Raw genomic sequence first — 23,983 nt, 5'->3', positions numbered from 1 at the left:
CCTTAATTTCTTTGTTTTTGTTAATATTACAGCGACAGCATCAAACAGTTGTGAGTATTGGGATGCTTTGTCCCAGTTCACAGTATCACAGTTCTACTTGGTCTTCTCCCTTTGTGTGGACAGGGAAGAGTGAGGACACAAGGAAGTCTGATGACAGAAGGGCCTGGAAGGGAGGAGAAGCAGCATTAACTTCACTGCTTGTTTCCCTTTACCTTACACAAATGTGGCCATGCAAACACCACACATCAAACAAACACACAAAAAATTGCGAAAATAAAACTTGATAATGGGGATATTGAGTTGTCTTTGTAAGTTAAATTCTGGCTGTGATTAATTAAGTGAAAATGCTGCTCCAACCATGTTATCTCATGAAGGGAAAACATAGGAAGATATAAAACTCGCTTGCTTCTTTACTTGCTGGAGCATTTATTTCCCCTTGTCCATACGTGTATTGTGAGAACACCAAGCATAACAAATAGTGTTTGCTTTCAGTTTTGCATACAGTAGGGTCCACGATCACTCTTATCTCTGTGAAAGCGAGCTCCAAAGCCTGTCTGACTGCCCAAAGAGTTTGCAGTTCTGGCCGTGTGATGGATGGGTTCGTTGTTCTAATGAAGCATGGCTGTTGTTGGAGGTCATGGTCACAGGAGAGAGGCAATCCATCTTTAATGAGGGGCAGTTCTGTGGAGGCCTTGAATGCCAAGGCAGGGATGCAGCATTTCATTTTTTATTTGATGTCGAGGGCCAGTGCAGAGACACTACCTTGTTTTACAAGGTGTTTTTTTTAATTAAAAAGAAGGTGTGAGCTGTATCCTGTACAGACTTTAACCATTTTAGATGCTTTGGCTTAGCTCCCAAGAGTAGTGAGTCTGGAAGTTGCAAATAAATGCATGTATTTCTATGGCCACATCTCTGATCAGATAAGGAAATAGAACCTCTGGCCATGCACAGATGGTGTTAGACTTGCCAGTCTGAGCATCCTTAGGAACTGAGGTCTCACAGGCTGTGTTCTAACTAGCAAGCAGTGTCTGTAACCGAGGGGAACATCATGGCTTACGGAAATTCTTCAGAGCGATCCCCATCAGTACAGACAGTAGGTGTGTATTTTTAGTACCTCTGAGGTTCAGGAGCTTGCATTGGGGCGGAATATGAAGGTGGATCTTGTCAACAACCAGGCAAGTTCGATAATATTTATTCCCTGCTTTTTCTTTTCCAGACTGCCTATAGACATTTGAGGTTGATTGTGGCAAAGAAAACTGAGCCCTTTCCATTGAGATCAAGAAGAAGCAAATTAAGAATAACAACTTTTTTTCACTGAACTAATCATAGTTGGGCTAGCGTGCCAGGGATGTAGAACTAAACACATTACCAGTCTCCTAACACATCTGGTTTGTTGAACACTGGTTGTATTTAAGGTCTAAAATTGAGAATGTTTTCTCATGGTAGATTTATTTGATATTTTAATTGATTAGCCTAAAGACTACATCTGAATACTGCGTATGTGGCTCATATCTGTTTGAGGAGAACATAAAATGGTTTCTCTAAGCATGAAGAATGCTAATTATCTTTTTCCCCTTTGCTTCTACTCCTAAGCCTGTGGGAGACAGATGTTACTTAGTAAAGGGAGGGATAAACATAACTGCTTCTGGGCGCAGAAGCTGTTAAAATGTGGAATGCATCTGCTGTGTTTCATTGACATGTCTGTTCTTAGATTTGTTCTTTGAACAAACTTCTCTGAAAGTTGGCAGGAATCTCCAGCACTGTCAGTACAGAATCAAAACGAGGAAAGAGCTGTGTGTTCACCAGAAAATGGGAAGTTTTAACTCATGCTTAGACTTTGAAAGCCAGAATATATTTTATACTTATGTACCGAACACAACTTTCAGGAGTAAAATATGTAGTGTGATCGCAATTTTCTCTTTCTTGGTCTTTCTTGTTTCATTTGTTCAAGGCTTTGTTTAGTTTGACAGTTTCAAACAAAAGTTACAGATTCAAGTATCTAAGGTAATGCAATGGCAGAGCTACTTACAAATGTGCTTCCTTTTTGATTTGAAAAGTTTGGCCGTTGACTGGTCTCTTTTCAGCCCAATTCTTGTACTGTGTTCATCATCCTGGTATCTGAACAAACAACACATAAACTCATTTAGAGGAGAGGAGGGTTTGCATGTACCAATATTTAGTTTATTTGGGGTTAGGATTTATTTTTAAAAATTCTTAAAAGCAAACATTTTTACTGTATTTTTGTTTATCTTGCAGGTTGATCCAGCTTTGAAAGAAAAATTAAAACAGAACACTGTAACACTGGAATCTGAATATGAGGTAAAATAAATTTGTTGCTTGGGGCTCATAACCTTGGCTACCCTTGATTACCCTGGCCGCTAGTGGGTTGTATCTGTCCCTAACTAAAATTAGATCAGCCATCTGCCTTTGACTCACTGATGTCCAATAAAAACAAGGTTTTATGTAAAGAAAGGTTTTTGAACATGCAGTGCCTCTTTCTTAACACAGCTTTACTTTGATGTCCAGGTGCCAAGTACAGTGGTACAAATAAATTCCACTATTTCTGTGGTTAACCTACTCTATAAATGTAGAGCCGATGTTGGTCTTAGATGGAATGCGTATACGTGTATGTCAAGAATTCCACTGCATGAGTATTTATGATCTTTAGACCAAATTACAGAACAATGTGCTTGACATGCTTTCTGTTATTTCCTGCTTCTGAAACTTATGTGTATCTTTCAAACCACTGCTATTCCTTTTTCACTATTCAGAAAATTTTAGAGAGAAATATTTCACTCTTTCCTTAACAATGCATTTTCTTCCAATATTACTGAGCTCCAAAATGGCTGTTTTGGCCAGTTTAATATCCAGAGTTTCATAAATCTTCAGGCCTGCAAAAAGCTGTGTTAGGAAAACTGGAAAAAGCCTCCCCCCATGTCTGGAAACAAAGATAAAGGCTATATAAAATAATTTTTAATGTTTTAAAATTATTTGGAACAAATGTCCAGCTAACACTTTATCTGTCTCCATGGTCTTTATGCTGAACACAGGTTTTCTTTTTCTTCCCATAACACATGCTCGTCATAAGCCTTTGAAGAGCAAGATTGCACCCATAGCTCTCATACCTAGGTGTCCAAATGGGAGTACATGGTCTTGCTAATAAAACCTTTCTGTTATATTACTCTTTAATGATTTGTCTGAAATAAAAAGAAAGCTTACCTTTTGTATTTTCACATGCCCAGTTTCACAGAACATCTGCCTGCCTGTCAGGTTTGTGACAGTGTTTTATCAGTGTTGCAAACAGTTTTGGGCCATCCACCTTCTACAAAGATCTGTGTTTTATGGTGTAGGGAATAAAAAGATTTGATCCCTGAGTACATAGGGAAAGCTCCAATGGAAACTCAAAACAGAAAACACTATTAAGTTGTGATTGCCTCTGGGATTATTGTCTCTCACTTTTCATAGAATATACTGTAAGGCTGCATTGATTTATTTATGTGGAAGAACCACAAGCAGTAAGAAGAACCACATCATCTCTTTATTTAACTCACTACCTAGCCTCAAAATCAGCTGATCTGTATTCAGATGAGCCTTGCTTTCTCTCCAGAAGATAAGTAAATAGTTGAAGGATAATATTTAAATGGTCATAATTGCATTAGCTTTATGGATACATCAGTGGTAATAAAAAGCAACCAACATAACGATGTATCACAAGCCTAGTTGGATAATGAGGCTGCTTCCTGATGGACAGAAATGACAGAAGCAATCTTATTTTTTGCTTAATCTAACCTGCAGAGAATTTCCAGGCTGAAATACTTCCAAAGTAGTGTTTGGGTCTCATAGAGGGCAGACAAGTTCAGCAAAATAAATGGATTTGCCTTCTCACATAATGAAAATGGATTCAGATTATTGTTTTGAACTCTAATCTCCACGTATACTTTACTACAGGCACCAACTTGCAAGCACTGAGTATCTTATAATTTCTTGCTTCAGTGAAACTTGTGGAACTACCAGCAGTCATGCACATACTTTGCAGGCTCCACACTGTGTGACAGTTTTAGTTAACATTGCCTCTGTATTCTGGTCGACAAAATCTGCCCAGTCACTGAGTTACAGCTGCCATTTAGAAGACTAGTTTTCTGTGGGCCCTATGTGTTTTGGGTTGGGTGGGTTGATTATTTGGTTGGGCTTCTTTTCCCCCCTTTATTTATTTTTTGACTTGTCCAAAATATAGCTTTTTAAGAACATCTTCTAATTCTCTATATAGGTCACATTAGAGGATTACACTGGTGGCTGTTACTGAATATGGTATGATAAGAGATCAAGGGTAGCTTTAAAAAAGTTGCTGTTTTGATATGTAAAGCCTTATTTTACATTATTATTCACATTATATCTGCAGCTCTTACTGAGGACACCAAACCAGCCCTTTTGAAGCATGCTTGCCTGATGCATGCAAATGTCCATCGGCCCTCCCTAAGACGTTTTAAAATATCATATTGTCCTTACAGAGATGTACATATTGAATACATACTGAATTATTTTAGAATGTCATAATTTCTGCTGTAAGTATACACCTTTGTGGGCATATTGATAAAGACATTTATGATGTTTTAAACACGTTGAAGTCTGCATTTTGTCTCCAGTGTGGTGGTGAAAAAAAGTTGTAATCACAGATTTGATCCATTTACTGTGAGGAAACTAAAATACATTTTCTCGTCTTCTAATTTACTGAATTAAATCTTCTGAAACTATAGAAAATTTACTTCATTTCATATAGGAGTATTTCTGGACAGGATACTATTTTGAGAAAGAAAGAATTTGCATGTGTAATTCGTACTGCATTTCTTATATTTCAGATCTGTTAATAATGCCATTTATCTTGTGCCTTGGGATGTGCCAGAGAAGCGAGCTATCTTTGCATGTGTTCTCCATTGTTTATGTATTCCTCTCGCACGCATTTATGTCCTCATATGGCCAATTAGTCTTTGCTGCTCCCCTTTACTTAATAAATCACAGCTCTATCCACTACTGACACTGGTACTAATGTGAATGTAGTTCTGCTGCTGAGCTGGGCCTTGTAGAACATACTGTAAAAAATGTCAAGCGTTTGACCTGTGACAAAAGCCTAGAGTATTTCATTTGAAAGCACAGAAGTATTCTTTGAAAGAGGGGAATAAAAAACTGGTCACTGTGATGAGTGAAAAACATCCCTGTGGATGTTTAACAATGACAGTATGTTCCTTTTCACTAGTTTAAATGCAATCTCAAAGTAACATTCCTTATTCTAGCACTCAGTTTCTGTAGTTTGTGAAATTAATGGTCTAGTACACACTAAAAATTCTGGCCTCATTCAGTTACATCAGACTCCAAAATAAAGAATTGTTGTTTAGGGTTTTTGAAGGAAATAAAAACATCTTTAGGAAGGATTTATTAACATTTTACAATGGAAAAATGAGCCTGAATCAAATATGTGATGTCTAGTGGGAGCCAATGGCAATTGATGGCAGAGGGAAGAATATCACAATAAATAAAAAATGTGAAGGATTGCTATGGAAACAGTAAATGAGAAGTTGTAAAGCAGAGAAGATTGATAAAAGATGGTAAGGACATCAGAGAGTTGTCTGATGCTGTGGCACAAAGAGCTAATTCAGTCTTTATGAATATAAACAGGAATGGTAGATGGCAGGAACAGGTGATTTTATTTCAGAGTGTGGCACTGATGAGGCTGATATTGAAATATTGGATCTACTTGTGGTGTCCACATTTTGAACAGGGCTTTAAAAATGGGATAGGTTGCAGAATAGGCTGAATAAATTAACTCAGGGCTCCAGAAAATGCCTGAGAAGAAACTTAAAGATTTAAATCTTCATAATGGTGCTGAAAAGAATGTTAGTTATATAGGAATACTTTCGTAAGAAGAAAGTGCTAGCTAGTGAGGATTTTTTTATTATTATTGCAGCAAAGATACTAAAATTAGAAGTCCATTATTAATAGACAGGAACATCATTTGAACACAGGAGCAAGAAAAATAGGTTCTCTGTCTTTCAGGATATTAAAACTGTAAAACTTCTAAAAGTTTTCCTTAAGCTGGTTGCAAGCTATTGGACGTAGCATGGCATATATACTGGTCTGCGAATAGTCAGTCTAGAGACCGCTGCTTTCTTGACTTAAAGTTTATGAATATTGAGCAGGTTTTGCTCCTTGTAGTTTGATAAGTCACAAAAGATCAATGTCAGCTCTGGATAAAAGTTGTGTGACTGTTTGTCCTGAGAATTACAGCAAAAGTATTGTAACTGCAGTATTAAAATGTTTATTCATGACAGTTCAAAAAGTAAAAGCAGGTATATGGAGAGGTGGCTTGGAATATAACCTGTATATTTACTATCTGAAGAGCAGAAGAGTTTGAATAAGCTCTTTTAAAAAGACTTAAACCACTTAATAATAATTTGACTTAACTTTGGGGATTGTAGTGCTGGCAGAATGGATGAAACATTTTTTTTCAGGAAGGGACAGTGTAGTAACATAGCAATTTATAGTATTAAATAGATGTGTCAAAGTGTGTGGGCATGGAGGACTGCTCTAGAAGGAAGGTAGTTCCTGAATGCCAGTGGTTGAAATCTGCAAGTATTTTGTTGCTGCCGTTATCAGTACCAGAGGATTTTGTTGTTAAGAACGAACACATTGGCATATTGAGTTGGGTAACTTCAGTGTCTGGGAAGGTACTAGTGGCTAAATAGCTTGATGTTTGAGAGATGACAAAAATGTTAGGGAAAAAAAAAATCCCTCCTTAGTGACTGTTGTGGCATTAAATGAGGTTGAGGTATTGTTCTTTCTCCCTTTAATCACACCATCCTTTCCATGCTTTCTTCTTTGTCAATGCATTGTCCAGCCTAGACATTAGATTCTCACTGTCCTCCAGGTTGTGTCTGGGATGAGTGGAGTTTCTTGTATTTTGGTTTATTCACGTGTAAAATGGTATGGAGAGTTTTTATTTCACTGTGAGTCCTCATCATTAATGTTTTGTAGAGAAAGACAAAGTGGTGTTAGTTTATCATTAGTGGAAACTGCTGTGGGAAAGGTTTGTGGTTAGAATAGTTTGTGCTAGGCATTTTATTCTGAGTGTATGTGCAGTCCACAGACAAGCTATGGTTTGCTCCTTTTCTTCTTGACATCTTAAAAGTCTTGTGTGCCGTAGTTCAAAACATTATCAGAGCAACACAAGAAGGTGGGATTTGGTGATAGGTATGACACAGGAAGAGTTCTGGTGGAAAAGCCTTCTTGCAGGAAGAAAGACACTTAACCTCCAGAGGAATGTTGACAAGGTATGACTTTTTACTGGTCTTATTTCAGGAATGCATCTCTGTTAAATAGTCCTGTAAATTCTTTCTTGGTCGTTTTTATAACATATGTCTTTGCACAGGATTTTCCTTAACCATGAGCTGTTTCTTTTATGTGTGTTGCATTTGCAGTTTTCTTATCCCATAAGAAATCTTCCTATAAGAAACCACCTTCTTATGAAGGTATTTATATATAACTAACATTCTTTTCAGTACCTTTAAAATATCTAAATCTTTAAGTTTCTTTAAAGGCATGTTCTCAAGCCCTAAGTTAATATATCCAGCCTGTTCTGCAGCCTATCCCATTTTTAAAGTGCTGTTCAAAATGTGGACACCAGAAGTAGATCCAAAAATCTATGATTTCTTATAATTGGAAAACAAAGTAGGACAGTTAACAGTGCAATCATACAGCAAATGTGATCGGACATACAAATGCCTGTTACAAATAATCTCTTCTCCTCACCCTTTCTCCTCTCTCCAAAACAGAATCCTTTGTACCTGCTTGCGTGCCCTGAACACTTTGGGTTTTTTTTAATCTCAGAGGAATCAAGCAACTCTTACCATGTTATGGCCAACACCGTGTGTTGTCTCAGTCACAAAAAAGAAGTTTGAGTGGTGAAAATGGCATTCATGCAGCATGGCTGAATTCTTTTATTTCTTGTCCTGAGGGATGCTGCTAGCTTCTACCCGGCATTTTCTTGTGCAGCCGACTAGGTGGAAATGTTAAGCACTTCTGTCATACTAATGGGCCCCCAGTGGGGAATTGCTAGATCTTTGGTATGAAATACCTCTGAAGTAACTTTAGTATAGTGTATGGGAATTCAGCTACACAGTTGTATACATTCTTCCCATTGACTGCCTCTAAAGAAGATAGAGCAAAATGGATAGTTTTGAAGGAAGCTCTTGTCTCAGCAACCAGGCACAGTGATTTTTTGCAAGAATATCCTCCTTTTTGTTTTGCCTAGCTTTTTGGTTGTTTGTTTTTTGTTTTTTTTTTTTGGGGGGGGGAGGGTGGGTAATGGTTTTATAAACATTATCTCAAATATTCTGAGACTGCCAGTGTACTTGCAGATAATGCCAACATGGACACTCAGGCTAAATTTTAAATCCTTTAAAAGGTTGTGATATTGATAAAATTCTCGCATGTTCTTTGCTTCTCAAATTATTGTTACCCATCTTTATTTAAAGCTCAGACTATACTGTACAAATGTACTCTGCAGCAGCAAGTTACTGTCAGAGAGTAGGTCACTGTCCTAAGAGACTTACTGGTCAAACAGAAAAATTAGATGTGAGATGATGGTGGAGACTGACCATGGAGTTTGCATACTGTTTATCTAAAAAATGAAACTTTAAAAAATTGAATAGAGAAGTTCTATCTTTCAACCCCTGACTTAATCGTGCATCTGGTACGACTTGAGTTTTGCCCAGTTATAGCTGGGAGCTGTCACTGAGAATTTCAGAGGCTGTGGGAAATGCTGTTGGCAATTCACTGTGTAATACTCCATCTTGTTCATGGCATCTACCCAGCAAGTAATTGGAGAACCAGTGTCCCACTGTGCCATCTTACAGCTCTAACATGAAAATAAAGGGTCATTAAACACAATGCAGTTCAAAACCAAAATACCCTCCAACCATGGAAAGACCCCAGAACTTACCTTCTAAAACTTCCATGTAATTATTGTAAAAAATTAGATAGATGCCTTGAGCCTTCTCATATAGAAGTCTTTCTGATCTGAATTTGAAGACCTGTTGGTTCTGGTAGAATGAAATGTAGATTAATTCACAAGTTATTTGTGTACTGCACATCCAGCAGTATTGCTGAGGAGTGGCTATACTGTCACTGGCAATATAGTGGAGGGGCTAACACCCATATTGCTGTCGTTATCAAACAGACGGGAGATGTTAGCCGCAGAGAAGAAACAGGAGGAATTTTTTTCCTATGTGGATTTTGCCCAGCAGCACAAATTGAACAGTAGCCATTGATGTAACTGAAAAAACTATTTATGGCTGAAAGGACTGTGTTAACATTTAGCCAAAACCATAGTTTCTACACAGAGAAAAACATTCTGTTTCAGCATATAAATGGTCAAGCAAGTTCTGGAAAAGAGATAAGTAGAAAATCAGCAGGAAGGTGTAGATAAGAAACAAAAGTCCTAAACTACACCAGCCCTGTGTGAATGTTACCTGAACTAATTGAGGCCAGGATAGAGGAGCAGCATGTGAGAGATTTAAGTCACCAATTCAGAAGGGTCAACTACTTAGTAAAAAAAATTGTCCACACTTTTAAGTATTCCTAGGCCTAGCAAGATGTTTGAAATGCACTGTCTCTGCCAGGAGGCTTTTATGGGCTCCAGACAGGGACGTGCTGTGGAAATCCATTTGCTCTTCCTACCAGCCACAGAACTGCCATTTTTTGCTCTTGCTGCTCTCCTGCATTGCAGAAGATCACATATCTCCTTTAGCCAAGCTCACCTTTATATAGTTGAAAAAGATCCTACAGGCATCCCAGAAGTCTGTCCCTGGCCACTCCTCTAGAGGATTGTGCTGCAGTAACTAGGACATAACCTTTACAAAGTTTAATATGATACAAAGTTGGCATGTTCAAGGACTCAAAGTTGCGAAATTCCTTGGTTCTGTTAACTTGGCTAGGTCTCCCAAGCTGTGAATTCAGAGAGAAGACTTAATAAGCAGCATTTTTCTTTCTGCTGCACATTAACTATAGCTTGATAAAACTTCGTATACAAGGAAAATGAAAACTACTATAAACATACTTCATTGCTTAATTAAAAGTGGAATTTGCTGAATTTTGAATGGTTGATCTTGAAGGTGTACTATTGTACTCATGCTATTCTTTATGTTGGATGATTTGGAGTTTCATTTTTGCTCAAGAAAAGATAAATTGAAAGTAAATAGCCCATGCATGAGTTCTCTTGGGTTTAGCCATAGAGCTTGTGAGTAGGTTGGACTGAGAAGTTAATCTTGGGTGATCTGCATATGTAATGCATAAATGGCACTGGGTTATCCTCTGAGATTTAGTGTGGTTTTTAAGACATTCTTCATTTTAAGAGGGGAAACTGCTTGTCAGTTAGGAGGAAATCATGGCAAACCCTAATTCCTAGATGGAAGTCTATTTGCCTAGTATTATTTTCCGTTATTTTAAAAATTCAAGGCTGTGTAATCATGTAGTTTTAACCAAGTGCTATGATTATTTGTTTTACTGAGTAGCGTATATCACTGTAGCATCTTCACACAAAACCATAAGAGGTCTCTACAAACATTAATTAAGCCCTGTGACATCTCTGAGATGGAGGCAAATTCTGTTCTCATTCTTCAAAGTGGCAAAACAATGCACCAACATGTAGGTGGTGCGGTTCCTTGGTACACATCTTCTACAACATAGTCAAAGATGTTTCTATTCTCTCTCCACCCAATTATTCCTTCAGCTCTGCTGGTTCAAGTGTTTGCGTAGTCTTATGCATATGTAGGGTTCATTCATAAATTGTATGTATTTGTTTTTCCAGTCTGCTTCATTTTTCTGATTGGGGCACAGCCCCATATAGTATTGAACTGGCATAGTTAAAGGGAAAATAACCTATGGGGAAAGAGTCTCTTAAACCAGTTCACCATCGGTTAATTGCTTGTGCCATAGATGAATGGTATTTGAACCCACTAAAGTAAGCAAAAAAAATTCTCTGTTGGTTTCATCATCGTGGGTTTTGCCAATCTTCAGCAAAGCCAAAAAGAGAAGCAGCCCTCTGGGTGCTTACATGCAAAGGAACCCCCCATTTCTTCCCTTAAAAAAAAGCTTTATCTAGCCGTAGCACGCTGCTTGCTGCCTTGCTTGTATACACATTCTCTAGTTGGAAAAAACACTTTCTAATGTGAAGATTAAATCGCTAATCATGGGCTGTTAAATCACAGATTATTAAATCACTAATAACAGATATTAAATTATGTTACAATATAAACAAAGTAAGTACCACTAAGTTGATATTAAGAAAATGAGATACCAGAAGGTGGTTCTTGGAAGGAGTTGTAAAAAAAACGAGGCCATATCAGTGTGGTGACAAAGTTAAGATTTTCAGTCATGCACAAGGCAGCATATCGAGCGTTAGCTTTAATTCTGTACCTCTGCTTCTATACGTCATCATAGTGTTCCTCAATATATTTTTTAATGGTCTTCAAGTTGGTTTGACATCCTTGCAAAACCAGACTGGTTTAATGCATTTCTTTCACTGCATCTTTTGGCCATGAGGATGTTCTTCTGTGGCTCATCTTTTATTTGCAAATGGGTTTGCTTACTATAATGATAGAAAATAATTGTCTCTCTGAATTAGAGCAATTTCTTTCTGTGGTGCTCATCTCAGAATTTATTGCATCGAGCTGTAAAGTAAACAGGAGTGTTTTTACCCCTCCTTTCACTTGTGGGAAACAGAGACTAAAGCCAAACATTTTTTGCAAGTGATCACAATGAATTAGGTCAACCTGAGCACCAATAACTCTAAAATGAATTTCTGCAGATTTCAGTTTATTAATTGTGGCATGAAGACTATCCCGCAAGAGTAAAATTCGAACTATTTTAAAAATATTGTTTTGTTTTAAGGCTGACAGAGGATTATGACTTTTACTTAATTTCAAGCTAGGCATTTGAACCAGCAATTACAAAGTGAAAGTCTGTTTACATGCTGCTTTTTTGTTTGGTTTGGTTGGGGGGCTTTTTGGTACTTTTTTTTTTTTCCCCCACTGTGCCTGTCTGTAAAGCTGTGTCTTGGTTTTTGGTGGTGTGGGGTTTGTTTTGTTTTTTTCTTGAATTTACAGCTTTTGTCAGTCCCGTACTTCTAAGAGGCAGCTTAGCTGATTTAGGAAGTGAATCAGTAGATCTAATGGACTACACTGATCTTAGTTTAAACAGCTAATTTTCAATATCCTTTGGGCTATTTGAGACAAGCAGGAAAAGTGATGCGGGTCTGATCCAATTACATTTCATTGTACTCTTCCAATGACTGACTATTTAGTACATTTAAACTGGGAGAAAAATCATTTTGATTTTTAGACTGCCAGTTTATGTGGATTTCAATTTAGTAAAAGCTAGGAGTGATTTACCATCTTTATGTGATGCCTCCATGAAGTTAGGTGGGCAGAGTTCAGGTGGCTAAAAAGAAAATAAAAAGAAGAAATAAGATGTGAAAAAGACCGAGCCAGTTAGAATGGAAGAGGTTAAGTTCATCTGAGGGCAGAACTAGCTGCTTACCTAAATTCTCACTGTGCAGCTCAGGCAACCTGAAGGAGCTGTGCAACTTTGCAGCTTGTGCTGCACCTAATCAATGGAAGGACTCTCAGTTTGGTCTTATTCTCAGTCCTAAGATTAATTTAAAATGTAGCTACATGCGTGTCTCGGCTTACATCTAATGTAGCCGTTTGTTCTGGGGTGGTACTGTTGTAAGAATTTACATGTCTGTGATCAAGCGAAAAGGTTTTGTTTGGTTGTAGGTGAGTTATTGTCATGGTTTAACCCTGGCCAACAACTCCCCCTGGTGGGAAGGGGGACACACTCAAAAGAGTAAAAGTGAGAAAACTCGTGAGTCGAGATAAAGGCAGTTCAATAGGTAAAGCAAAAGCTGTGCACGCAAGCAAAGCAAAACAAGGGATTCATTCACTACTTCCCATCAGCAGGTGGGTGTTCAGGCATCTCCAGGAAAGCTGAGCTCCATCACATCTAATGGTTACTTGGGAAGACAAACGCCATCACTCCAAATGTCCCCCACTTCCTTCTTCTTCTCCCATAATGTGCACTGAGCATGATGTCATATGGCGTGGGGTATCCCTTTGGTCAATTGTGGTCAGCTGTCCCAGCTGTGTCCTTGCCTAGCTTCTTCTGCACCCAGAGCCTACTCACTGGTGGGTGGTGTGAGCAGCAGCAAAGGCCTTGACTCTGTGTAATCACTGCTCAGCGCTGACTAAAACATCCCTGTCTTATCAACACTGTTTCCAGCACAAATCCAAAACATAGCCCCTATGAAGAAGAAAAACCTTCTCCCAGTCAAAACCAGCACAGTTAAATACATATGAAAATAGCTATACAGTAGGAAAACATTGCAGAACTGAGATTTTTCTGGTCCACTTTCACTGGTGATACTCCTTCATATGTTTATCCACATGCAACAGGAGTCCTCTGTTCTTTCAAGACTTGATAGTATCAGTTTTGAAAACTGGACTGTCTAATGATGCTGCCTTCTGATGATTGGACCTGTCCCTTGAACTACTATTTTTTTCAGATACTTTCATGTGCCAGTAAAGAGGGTGCTGCTTGAGTTGCAGCAAAGTATCCAACACAGTCTTTATACATGACACAAAATGATATCTATAAATATAATGAGAATAAAAAAATAAAAATACAATCTATGTGCTTGTTAGAATCTTTAATTCTTTATATTTTATTTGACAAAACCTAACTGTCAATAGATCTCACCTGTTCTTTAGTTTGAGGCAGTGCCATTCACTGTATATAACCCTTGTTTGTTTTGTTCTGTCAGTATATCACAGTGTGTTTTCCAGGTACTTTTATGCTGCCTATTGGAAACTGCCAAAATACTTTCTTGTACTTGTTTGTTTAGATTGTATAGTTTTGAAATATTTCCTGTTTTGGACAAACTTTCTCTCTGAAAAGCCTTTATGAAGTTTCAGGGGCAGATTCGTATGAACTTTTGGTAAAGATCTCCAGTATACATGTCTCTTTTGATAGATTTCTTTACGTAGCCTGCTTTTAGATACTATACATTTTGTTGTATGTATTTTAAATGGTGGTTCTTTTTCAGACTTTGGGAGCTGAGGGCCTTTGGGAATAGTTTAGATCTTCACAGCTATGTGGTACCTTTGTGTTTAATAAAACCAGCATGCTTCCCTTCTGGTAAAGCTCAAGGTTATTTTCAGTGTAGTTTCCTTGAAGCTTCCATTAGAATGAGATGTTAAATTCTGAATTTGCGATCAGAGTGAATAATCGCTGCTGCGTGGGATGACGGGTGCCTTCCCTTGTTCTCCCTCCTTCCGTGTCAGCTCAGATCCTTTCCAGTTGAAATGAAGTACCAACTAATCATAAGATGTATAAAGTAGTGAAGACAATTCTTCAGAAAGACCTATGCCAACTCCACTGTATAAAAAAAATCACTTGCTCCTACCTTGTGCAAGTCTGTTGTGTTTGTGCCTGTGTTCTTATAGATCTTCTGTTGAATGTTGCCTAATTTCTTTTGATATCTGACTAACCTCATTGCAATTTCCTCAGTTGTAGAAGTGGCAGAAAACTTTTACATAACATGAACTAATAGCAGCAGGTCTGTTCTGTTAAAGCTGTTGAATTATTCTGCAGCTATTATTCAAGTCCCTCGGTGTTTACCATTTATTTGGGTGATTGATAGTAGGCAAATTAGACCACAGACTCAGGGCAGGGTTAAGTATTTTCTGGTGCATTTTTACAGCATTTGCTGAGATGAGGCCCTGATCACAGATCGGAGGCTGAAGTCCCATTGCAGTACGTATCATTAATGGTATGCAGTGTTGCCCTGGTTAGTGGCACATAGAACAGAGCTGGTTCTGGCAGGGGTGCCAACCCCCTCCTCAGTCTGCTGTTGTCAGGGCCCTGTAGTGCCTGATGTACTGTGCCACAGGCTGCTTGGTGTGAGACTTGAGGTCTCTGCTGGGAGGGGACTTCTGTGTCTCTGCCAGTAGGACTCTGAAGATATAGAATATATTTGTGTTCTTCGAATGCAGCACTTAGTAGGTGAGGTCAGGAGGGTGCCTGTTCTCCATGTTTGTGTGCCTCTAAGGCTAGGTGAATATTGCAGTCATTGGTACTTCTGAGTGAGAATGATAGGAATAGGCAAGGTGGTAATTAAAATGTTGATAGTTTTTAAGTATCGGGAAGTTCAGTCAGTTATAATAGCTTATCTCATGTATGAGACCCATCTGCGATGGCTGGGTGCAGTAGGCAGCAGATAGCGTTGTGTACCTCTCTCAAGTCAAAACCACAAGGATTAAAGGGGATTACACTGTTACTGTCTCTTTGTGTGCTAGATAATGTATCTTTTCCAGTATGCTTTGTATTCCTGCTGACAGGATACATCAGGTCACTAATTACTAATCTTCTGTTTGGGCTGTACCAATGCTTATCACTCCTGTTCCTTCAGTACCTGGCAGACTTGCAGTTGAAGAACCGATCTGGAAAACAAGGTGAGCAAAGAAAGAAAAAGTGCACACAGGGTATCTTCAGTCGTGTTCAGATGCTACAGTGCTTTCTGTCCTTACGTGTTCTTTATCTGTTGATAAGAAGATGCAGTAATGCCCAGCCTAGTCATTTATATACCTATATGGATAAGTCCCAGGTTTTTTTTTTCCTTCTTGGTGAACTTCTCTTGCAGGGGAGAGGAAAATTCATCAACCAAGTAGCGATACTGAGTTTCTTGTGCAAATAGAGAACAATTCAGAATAATATGTACTTTAAATCATGTGGCTGTTAACATGATATTGTCATTTTTGCTGTTTATCTGCAGAAGCTGAAAGGGGCTGACTTGGATAACTGGGAGAACATTAGAGGACCTCGTCTGTGGGAAGATTCCAGGACTGTTCAGCAGCAGCGGCGGGAGGCTGCCCGTCTCAAGAGAGAGTGACTGAGGAAGCCTACTTTGCATCTGCAAAAAAACCAATATATTCTCAGGCTGGACTGTCTTATTTTAATCCAGTGTCAGGAACAGACATGGGAGGGGAGATTGTGCTGAGCAATTAATGCCCAGTATATATAAGTAATAACTGTGAGATCAATCCAAAAGGCACTGTATTATATGAAGCTCTTTGTTTGCATCCATTTGCACAGAGTTCCACGGGCTGTATATATGAATTCTCAATTAAAAAAGTAGCTGATTATTCTACGGAGAATATCCCATTGTTTTTCAATCCCTATCTTTCAAAATGGAGATGCTTCAGCAAGGAATAACATTTCAGGAGTCATTTGTCAGTACCAGAAGTTGTTGTCCTAATGAGAACAACAGTGCTGTCATCTAGATGTGTGTGACTGGATAAATGCTGCCTCAGGGAGCCCCGTCATAACGTCAGTTCCTTAAGATTGGAAGGCGTATCAGCTTTTCAGAACAGCGAGTCCATTTTTGGCTAAATAATATTCTTGTGTTTCATTTCCAGGAACTGGGCTGTAGAGGGGCATGTACAGAACGTCAGCTGGTGATTGATCAAAAGCCATTCTTTTAGCTGTGGTTAGATTTTTGTGATCAGTTTATTGATACCTTAATGCAGGCAGGACCTTTAAACTGGAACTTCTCAGTTTAATTTGGAAAAATTCTTCCTCACTGAGAGCTGTGCTGTTTCTCTGTGAGCAAGAAGTATAGCAGAATTTTCTTGAACCACAATATATGGCAAAGCTCATCCTGCATGTATTATTACATGCGTATTTGTGCATGTGCACAGAAGTTTTTTGTCTTTTGTTGAATTCTTCTGAAATTCTCGTCTTTTAATATTGGTCTTCATGTGCTAGATGTTTGCTGTTAGAGCAAACCACACTAACAAACATTCAGGACCCTTCTGCTGAGACAGTTCAATGAAGGAACATCTAGTCAGTTTTTCAAATGAAATGAAGCTTCTGATTAAGGTGTTACAACAGACTTGTAAAACACCTCTTCAGGGAAGTGGAGTAGTAGAGAACAGGTTAACAAACAAAAACAGACAAAACCCACGACAATAACTTTTGGCAGGTACAGAAGCTGTACTTTTCATAAAATGGGGAGAGCTATTTCAGCCATGCACTTGGACAATGGCTTCATGTTTTATGCTGTGCTTTTCTTAGCCATTGAATTGCAAATAATACTTACAAAGGCATGTTGAGAGTGAATTAAAGTTGTCATGCGTCCTAAAGTAGAAGGTGCTCCAGAAATGTGGAGAATTATAGTTTACAACACCGGCTACTTAAACTATCCTTTTGAAAGCCATGTTACTTATTTATCTGTAAGGCACCTGGGGACAACCTTGTTGAATTCTGGAATTGTTATTCTAAGTATCTGTGGCTGAGGGGGTCAGAGGTAATTGAATGCAATTGTCAGTCTGAGACACTGATTGACGTTTTTGCATCCTCTTCGGTAACTGGCATATACCAGTCTGAGGGGAATGAAAACAAGGCTTTAGTGAGACGTGTGAGGTATTAAGGGGTAAAAGAGAGGACTAAAAAAGCCAGATCTTCTAGTCAGTGTTGCTGAAATTAGAAGTAAGGAAGTCTGGCTAGGTGTCTGTGTGTACGTGGACTGAAAAATCAGTTTCAAAATCCCTATTTTGACAATAAAGGAGAAAGTGTTTATCTCTCAAAGAAATTGCGTCGAGGTTGGTCTGTGGGAACGTCAGCAGGATGCAGAAGTGGAGGGACTCTGGGGCACTCGTGTGCAGGGACAGGGAGAGCTCAGAGTGGCTCCAGTGGGTGTCCAGCGGGAGGGTTCCCGGCGGCAGCCGTCTGCAGCCCAAGCTGCTCACCAGATCTTTGGATGAGATCAGCCCTGTGGATCCTGCTTATTGAGCGTGTTTCTCCTGCAGCACTTGGAATTTGCAGACTCATCAATGACCCAAAAGAGAAAATGCTCAGTATCTTCAGTTCAGCTGTAATGAAGATGGAGAGGCTTAGTGAAAGCTGCAGCTAGTGTGATCCAAAAACATTTTCAAAACCTGCTCAAAAGCATAGCGTTTGAATTTCAAATTCCTAAATACATCTGGATGAGCAGCTGGGTATTAAAAACTTTTAGAATCAAGATGCAGAGAACCATCTCGCAAGGTCTTCCTTGCAAGAAGGTCCTCCTTGCGAGGATCCTCCAAGGTCTTCAAAGTGGCTCCAGCTACCCAAAAAAGGTAGGTTATGGTGTAATAAGAGTGAGTGATAGGAGTTTTAGACCAGAATGTAGAATGCAAAAACTTCTGAAAAACAACTTAGACACACCCCATCATCTGCTGGGGACTAGTCCCAAAAAGCAGAGGGAGAAATCCATTTCTTCACAGAGAAGTAGCAACTTGGAGTGATTTACAGGTGACTGTTCATTGGATGTTTTACATGGATACTTTGTGTTTAACAGTATGCGCACGTGTATAGGTGAAACTTAAAACAGTAGGTTTCACATTCTGAAATAACCACTTGTACTTCGTGATGGTCTTATATTTGCTCTGAGTTGCTATGTTTGAATTTCCAGCACAAGTCCAGGGCAAGTTTCATTTTTATAACTTGCATTTTCCAGAGGATTTTCTTCCTGCAATAAATGGGAAAGCCTAATATTGTCCTTTGCTACTAACTACTTTATGTCCACTGGAAAAAAAAATAATGAAGAAGCAGAGAAGAAAATGATCTGAAGTCTTAGAAAAGCAGAATAACTATTTTTACATGAAGATGGTCAAAGAAATTTCCATAAACTTCTGTGGTTAGAAAAGCTGCTTTCTGTCAGTGTGTTCAGTGGAAAACCTCTTTTCATCCTTCAGTGGATTAAGGTTCAAAAAATTTCCAGTCTATTTTAGCCTAGCTAACTAGAAGGTTTTAATCAAAGGAAGGTCATTGCTCACTGTTAGACCTTCTTTTCCTACAAGGACTTGCAGCCAGACCCAGCCAACACACAAATAGTCTCTAGACTTAGAAACAACAACTCCATGCAGATGTTTTTCTTAAACTTGTGCTGGCCCCAGGAGCCCAAAGTAGTCTTTCATACCACTGGAACCAGACCGACCATATTTTCTTGTTGAACATGTGCTTTAACTGCATGTTTAACTGTCTTGCTTAACACAGACGGACAATTAAAGTTTCACCCTCATGATCTTTGTGCTGCTTGGGAGATGTGTTAAAATTAAATTAAACCAAAGAAGTAGCAGGTAATGCTTCAAAAAGGACATGTAAAATACAGCTACACATTGCAAATGTGAAAAGTAGTATAGGTGTCTTAGTCACAGGTCATTTGAGAAAGGAAAAAAAATCTGAAAACCAGGGATAGGGGAGTACCGTGTGTTGCCAATGCCTCTGCAGAAGACATTTAGGCCCCTTCACCCAGCATATTTGCACTCTGGCTTGATGTGCTTCTGTTGATGGAAGAAATGGCCGTACTTACTTAGCGTGTCTGGTTCAAGGTAGTTGATGAGACCCTTGATGTTCAATATCTGCTCCATTGTGCGAGGTCAGAACCAAATCCCTTATGGCAGGGGTGTCAAACTCATTTCCATCGGGGCCACGTCAGCCTCACGATTGCCTTCAAAGGGCCGACTGTAATCTTAGGACTGTATGAATGTCGGAGTACTTACATTTGTACAGTCCTAAAATTACATTCGGCCCTTTGAAGGCAAGTGAGAGGCTGACGTGGCCCCGATGGAAATGAGTTTGACACCCCTGCATTATGGTGTCAACCACCAGGAGGCCGTGGGGGCTCCCAGGAATCTGGCTGCATCCCGGGCGGGACCAGGGGCAAACCCATCTCTGCCCAACAAACCCATTCTCCCTCCTCTTTCTGTCCTTTTTCCGGTGTTCCTCCTAAAAAGTAACAGCCCAGTCTCTGAGCTGCTCTTTTCTGGTGGAGCTGGGTGTAAAATGTCGTCCTTTTTTTTTTTTTAAACATTCACTGTCTACCAAGAAATGAAGAATAGTGGTTTCTAAATTAATTTGAAGGTGTCCTGTAAAGTGTAAGCTCAGAAACACAGAGCCAGTATTATATCCCTGTAAGCGTTGCACCCAGCATACACTGGGTCCTTCTTTATCTTTAGATACACAATGCTGTGCACTCTATTCTATGTACAAAGGAAATTAAATGTACTTTTTTCTTTTAAAGATGAAATCTTTATCCATCACCAGCTGTCAGTTCCTAATAATGTTGCCCAGAGAAGTGTTATCTGTGATTTAGTGGACTATCTTTTGTTGAACAGAGAACAGCAGAATAAAATTTCAGCTTAATATAGCTCTTTTCATACTCCTTCTGAATAAACAGAGGAAAAGAGGAGAGCAAGAGCGAGAATCTTGGGTTCCAGGCTCAAGGTTTTGTTTTTTTTTAAAGAAAGAAGAAAAAAAGGGAAAATGAAAGTGAAAAAAAGGAAATAAGAGGGAAGAAATATGGAAAGAAAAAAGCTTACGGACAAAAATAGTAAGAGAAAACAGAGTGTTCTTTCTGACTGGTCCCTCTGGATAGAGTAGGAAGGAAAATTGTTTCTGACTCAGGAAAAAACTTTTGAGCCCAAAAAATACTTTTCTCAAGTTAGAAGGAAAAGTCAAGTCTGATATTTTGCAAGCTAGCAGTTTTAGGAATACTTTTATTTGGGAGAATGGCAATGTTTTTTTTTGCTTTTCATGTTTTTCCCATTCTTGATTCTTTTTCCTCAGGTAGCTTAACTCTGGAAATGAAAACCCACTGCTGATCTTGAAAGGGTGTTTTTCATGTAAAAGACTGTCAGCACAAAATGTTTCAACAGTTTCCAAAACTTTTCACAAAAACTGCTCAGTAAGAGTAGATCCTTCTCAACTAACAGGCTGCAAAATGTCAGTCAACTAGTTTACAAAGAAATATATATACATAGTAAAAGATGTTTTGTCAGCTGTACAAGTTGGTTCCTTCGTTAATCGGTGAGCGCTGATCCCGCTGGCTGGCAAGCGTGTGGCTGCAGACCAGCGTTCTCCCCACCAGGTGTGCACACCTGCGTTTGGGAAGTTGTGTGTTTGCAATTTACAGAGGATTTTGCTATTCAGCGACTCCTAAGAGAAGACCCACTCCTTCCTGCATCCAATATTCTGCTACCTAAGGTAATGCCATTGTAACTTTTACATGAACTGATGAAGTTGCTTTTTTGACTTGCAAACATCCTGACTGGACTGCAGATGTGGTTAAACATGTATTTTCAGTATAGAAGTCTGAGATTGCACGTTTCTTGTAACAGGCCTTTTGGGCTTTGTGTTCCCTGGCAAGTGCAAACATCCTTATCGGCTCTGCTGGAATAACAGCCAATAAAATCTTACATTTTATTTTTACCATTCTTTAAATCAAGATGAACTTGAATGCAGTTTGATCAAATTTTTAAAAGCTCACACTGGCCCTAATATGGGGTTTTTTTTGTGAAGGTTTAAAAGTGAATTGTGACAGTGTTTCGTGGCTTGACTTAGGGAAGCCATTGCAGAGGAACAGCTGAGAATATTCACAGTATGTTTCAGTTTAACTAAAAACTGCCATATATTAAATAATGAGAAATTTTAATGTCATAAATGCTTGTTTGAATGTCTGCTTTAGTGTATCTTTCATGACCAGCATAGAACTTGTCCGTTTTTGTTAAGTGGACTGAGGTTTCTGACTAATGCAGGTTATTCAGACTTTGCAAGAAAAAGCTGGGTATGGAAACCTGTACTTGGACAGACCCAGTTGGCTGGTCAGTGACTGTGAATATGAATAGGAGAAGGAGACTTTTATCTCTTATCTTTCATCTATTCAAGAAGATTTCTTACCCCTCTTATAAATTATTCACAACAGAAATTAATAATTGAATGGTCTTTGTCCCTCGAAGCTACACAGGGTTGTGCAATGTTATCTGACAGGTCCATTTTTCTAACACATGCTGCAGCTATAATTTCCTGGCAAAGCCAGATTTGTACATTGCTACCTTAGACTGACCTCACTAACTTGATAGTATATTCTGCATGTAATATCATATCATACATGGGTCTCCCAGTTTTTTTTCTCTGAAGCGCCTGTTGTTTTTCCTACATGTCCTCTGGCAGAAGGATGCACAAGATTTTCTACAGCTCTTTGAGATTAAAAACATCAATACTTCTTCTCCCAAAAAGGATATTTTCTTCCATATATATATATATATATATATATATATATATATATATTTTAGGTTCTGTTGCTGGCAAACACTGGCCACTTTAACTGCCACATATTCTGTACAGTCTTTTTGCATTTCCCTTTCTGTGTGTTCAGGTAATGCCAAGAAACCAGTGGGAGAACAGGTGTTAGTTCTCTTCCGTGCCCTCTGGCCAGAGATACCGCAATCTAGGAACTCCTGCAGCAGTTGGCCAAGGGATTTCTGTGGCTCATTCTTTTGTCCTTGAAGAAGCTTATTTTACTCTCAGAAGATTCACCACTGTCTCCTTTCTTTGCGTGAAGAGGTGTAGCAGAAGACTGGAAATTTGGAAGATCCCTAATACGTTTAGGTCTCTTGTGTGTTGCCATGTGACCGTTAAAGCTGTTTTGTAGTGGGTGTGCGTTATGTATCAAATATATATACAGGTAGCTATACACACACATATTCAGGCATCCCCAAAGACTGCATTGCCCTTTCTATGCACACACAATGGAGAGCTGGAGCACAGCATCCCTTTGCAGTCTCTGTCCTGCTGAGGGGTCACCCCTGAGGGATGAAGATGGTTTCCACAGCAGGAACTGGCTTTGTGCAGTGATTGCCTGCCCAGGTTACAGAGAAGGTAAGATAATTTCTCTTCCCACCGACATACATGGTAGCTCTGTAGAAGTCAAGTGTCCAGGCAAATATTAACATCAAGGCATATGCTGACAGTGACCACCTCATTCAAAAGCAGATGTCTACCAAGGTGGGTGTTGAATTATGATCCACCGCTTCTTCCCTTTCACTGATCTTGGAAGGCCCTTAGATGATGAGTTTTGATTATTTTGCATTTATAAGGTGAGCTTTGGGTGAGCTGGGTCCCAAGAAGTCTCCTCATTTAGTATGCAGTCTGGGGAACTCCACTTTTGGCATTCATGGAAATTGAGACAAAACCTTGGGGTGGATGCTTGCGAAAACAGCGAGGGCCTGCATTCTTCTGAGAGTGCCCTCAAGCTTCTCTCCCTACACCCTCTGGGACAGGGTTACGGGCTCTGAATTAGTTTGAAAATTAGGGTAGCTTTGATATTGCCATAATTTTTTAATTTATTATGCTTTCTCTTGAAAAGCTGCTGAGTTTCCTGACAGCTTATAGAAAGACGATCCCAGTAAATTCTTATTACAAAGATCAGCAAATATCTTACTCTGTCACACCGGTGTTTAGATAGAAATTGCAATCCCCGCATTGCCTACTACAGAGGTGATGTGTCTAAGCTACCTTTCTGACAAGGGGAATCATGCCACGGATAAGGGGAAGTCATGCTATAGGCTTTCTTGGGTAGGACTGAATGCAGTCCTGTCTGCTGTATGAAATAAGCTAAGTGAACACATATTTTCTAATTCAAAAGCAGAGTTTTGCTTAGACCATCCTTCAGCCAAAGCTCGCGTTGTATGGGCAATAAGGTCAGAGAATCCATAGTCTTCTCCAAGTCAACAGGGAGCAATAAAAAGATATTTTCTGCCATTAAAGATAACCTTGTGTACAGCAAGGGCAGGAACAGTGTGTCAGCAAACTGGCCCTGTGAGACTACTTTATTGATGCTGCTTCGGGTTTCTTGTAACATGCAAAACAGCATTATTATTACAATAGAGAACTGGCACAGACCTTTCAGGATTATGTATTAAGAGCAGCAAGTCAAACACCATCTGCCTAATGTGATAAATTCTAAGTATTATTCCAAAGAGGTTTGCCCGAATCTCCTCAGCAGAATGCATAGAGGCAGCTGCCAGTTGCTTTTATCCTCAGTCCCCTTCCCATT

The 23,983-nt window shown here is 39.2% G+C and overlaps 1 protein-coding gene across 1 annotated transcript in view; it reads left to right on the top strand.

Annotated features, from left to right (window-relative positions):
- LOC102084647 (cytochrome c oxidase assembly protein COX16 homolog, mitochondrial) overlaps positions 1-17,698 on the top strand; it is a 52,908-nt gene extending 35,210 nt beyond the window's left edge. The window contains exons 3-4 of the mRNA XM_005502246.3: positions 2,257-2,319; positions 15,881-17,698. Coding sequence (XP_005502303.1) covers positions 2,257-2,319; positions 15,881-15,997 — 180 coding nt within the window. The 3' untranslated portion in view covers positions 15,998-17,698. The remainder of the gene's footprint in view (positions 1-2,256; positions 2,320-15,880) is intronic.
- The last annotated feature ends 6,285 nt before the right edge of the window (positions 17,699-23,983 follow it).

This window comes from Columba livia, chromosome 5, assembly GCF_036013475.1.
Source record: "Columba livia isolate bColLiv1 breed racing homer chromosome 5, bColLiv1.pat.W.v2, whole genome shotgun sequence".
In the NCBI taxonomy this organism is placed as follows: domain Eukaryota; kingdom Metazoa; phylum Chordata; class Aves; order Columbiformes; family Columbidae; genus Columba; species Columba livia.
Note: the sequence above shows the minus strand (reverse complement) of the source record. Positions and strands in the feature narration are given on the sequence as shown.